The sequence below is a fragment of the Alosa alosa genome, chromosome 7, assembly GCF_017589495.1.
Source record: "Alosa alosa isolate M-15738 ecotype Scorff River chromosome 7, AALO_Geno_1.1, whole genome shotgun sequence".
NCBI classification, from domain to species: domain Eukaryota; kingdom Metazoa; phylum Chordata; class Actinopteri; order Clupeiformes; family Clupeidae; genus Alosa; species Alosa alosa.
The window spans coordinates 31,824,535-31,826,956 of NC_063195.1; the positions used below are offsets into that span (position 1 = coordinate 31,824,535).

The following is a 2,422-nucleotide window of genomic DNA, read 5'->3' on the forward strand; positions in this document are numbered from 1 at the left end:
AGGTGAACAGAAAGAGCAGGAGGCAAAAGAGCAGAAAGGAGGCCGCGGGAACCAGGAAGGAGGCAGGGTCGCAGCGGCGAGCGTTGACCCCGAAATAGACGCACCACAGGACGGCGGCAGTGGCCAGGTAGAACAGCACGTAGCGGAACCGGCGCTGGGCCTGCGGGAAACACCGCTCCCGGCACGCCTCCTCCAAGATGGCCGAGTCGAATTTGGGGTCCCAGCACTGTGCCGCCGACCGCTCGAACAGCTGAGGTACTTTCCTGTGGCTGCGAAGACTTGTCATGATAGCCCTGGGCATACCGGATTCACCTGAGCTGTCGCTGGAGGAGATGCTGTTCTTGCACGGTTTTGAGCCTCCGGTTTTGCCAGTGCCGGTGGACAATTGCTTAACGGACGTGTCGTGGCCATGCTGCTGCTGCTTGAGCGGACTGTTGCCGCTAATGCGCACCGCCACACTGCCATCACCGCTGGACTCGCAGCTCACCTCGGTGTTGTGCCGGAGCAGCTGCTGGTGCTGCGGAGAGGCCATGTTGTTTGTCGTAAAGTGAGGGAAAAAATCTAAACAATGACAGCTGGTGGTGATCAGATATTTACCGTTATCACATAGCTAATAATGTGCGTGACGACAGAGAGGATAAATCGAATGATAGTAAACGGGCACGAATGTCAAACAAACCTACTCTATTTTAATCCGGTGGGTCTGCAGAAATTACGTCTTTTTACGCACACGGGGAAGGCTACTCGTACTTGAGACGGACCGTGTCAGACTCTTGAGGAGTTCATTATCCGTTATACTACGTCAGTATTTGGATTCCACCATTATGTTCTACTGTTTTGGAGCCCTTGAACAGTTCAGTGTTAGCTCGGTTGGCAGCAATCCCCCGGCTTTGGTCATTTCACTTCTTCGTCTCATGGAGAGCATAGCATCCTATTTGACATTCAAACATCAAATACGGCAAAGGGCTATTCTCATGTCCAGTAATCCATATATGTCGAGAATCATCTGTGCTGATTTTGCTCAAAGTGTTTTGACGCCCGTGCGCTTGACAGCCTTTCCTTGTCCCCCCAAAACGCTCTCCAGTATTGGTCAGCAACCACAGACAAATTTACCTTCCATTCGTCGTTACATTCACCCGACAATACAATGTGTCCACAGTTCATATTTTCCAGACTCAAGATTTCGAATTCTTATTTCGTCTAGATATTGTGGCCTTTGTATGTGCTACTGATTCGCTGTGACACGTTTTATTAGTCTAGACGGAAATCGAAAATCTCGAAGTTCTTAATAGACTAAAGAGAGCAAATACTCACGTAGGGTACAAGCAACAGTTTCCTTAAAATAGCAATCAATTTACAATGGCAATTCTCGCTGATAATGCAGGGTAATAGTAATGCCCCGAGATTCCTTATTCCCACACTCTAAAAGGGAACGCGCGGGTAAGGAAAAGCTCCGATATGGGCAAAATACCCTGACTTAAATAAAAGAGCAACAGTAAGGCATTATGGCTGTCTTTCCTGGCCACGCAATTCACCAGAGCCCGTTAGCCACTACAGCCTAGTTCAAGAAGCGGGCCTATTCCCACAGAGGAGCCCCGTCCTTTCCTGAACTCCCATTCCGGATACCCGCCGATGCTTTCCCTGTGGTTTCAGAGGGTAAATATGAAGACTATTTACTAGATGTCTAGTTGCGTTTTTTAATCAAATTGGCGTAGTTCGAAAATGTGCAACTGAAATCTAGGCTACATTCCCCTCTCCTACAATTAAGTGGCACTTTCGCACTTAAGGCTGCAAGAGAGACTTGCCACAAAAGTATTGCGGTGATATCGCACTGATAATACAACACGACATGAGTGCTGATGCAAAATGTATCCTTGCAAGTATAACACAACTTACATATTCATTTTAACAGGTACATTTTGTGGGGGGGGAAAGAGCCCTGGTGATTTGATGATATGAATATCCAATATAAACGATTCGAATCCTAGTCGACCTGTAGGTATTGGATTTAAAATGTCAAAAATGACGCAAAATGTCAGCAATATGTTCCCTTATGTATCCAGTGAAACGAAAGTTTTCCCAAGGCCATAATCCTCCTAGTTAGGCAGCGCAGGCTGTAAACTCGTGGAGTTGGGAGTGCAGAATAATTATTTGCCCTCCCTTCCCGTCGCGTCCGTTCCCTTCTGACTAGAAATCCCACGAGGGGAAACAAACATATCCATATTCGGCTCCTCTAATTCAATTACAACGGACGGCTCCAGGAGGCGTGTTGTCCTTTGTTTACAGTCACCTTAAAGTCGCGGTTTGTCCCTGGCATGTTTGCTCCAGGCAGTGGAGTACCGCTGCGTGTTGCCGTGTTGCGTCCTCTTCCGTTTGATGAAGGATTCCTCTCTCTCTCTCTCTCTTGGCCTTACCGCGTCTG

The 2,422-nt window shown here is 48.0% G+C and overlaps 1 protein-coding gene across 1 annotated transcript in view; it reads right to left on the reverse strand.

Annotated features, from left to right (window-relative positions):
* adcy9 (adenylate cyclase 9) overlaps nt 1-2,422 on the reverse strand; it is a 46,246-nt gene extending 43,824 nt beyond the window's left edge. The window contains exon 1 of the mRNA XM_048249061.1: nt 1-2,422. This exon is cut by the window's left edge and continues 1,353 nt beyond it. Coding sequence (XP_048105018.1) covers nt 1-532 — 532 coding nt within the window. The 5' untranslated portion in view covers nt 533-2,422.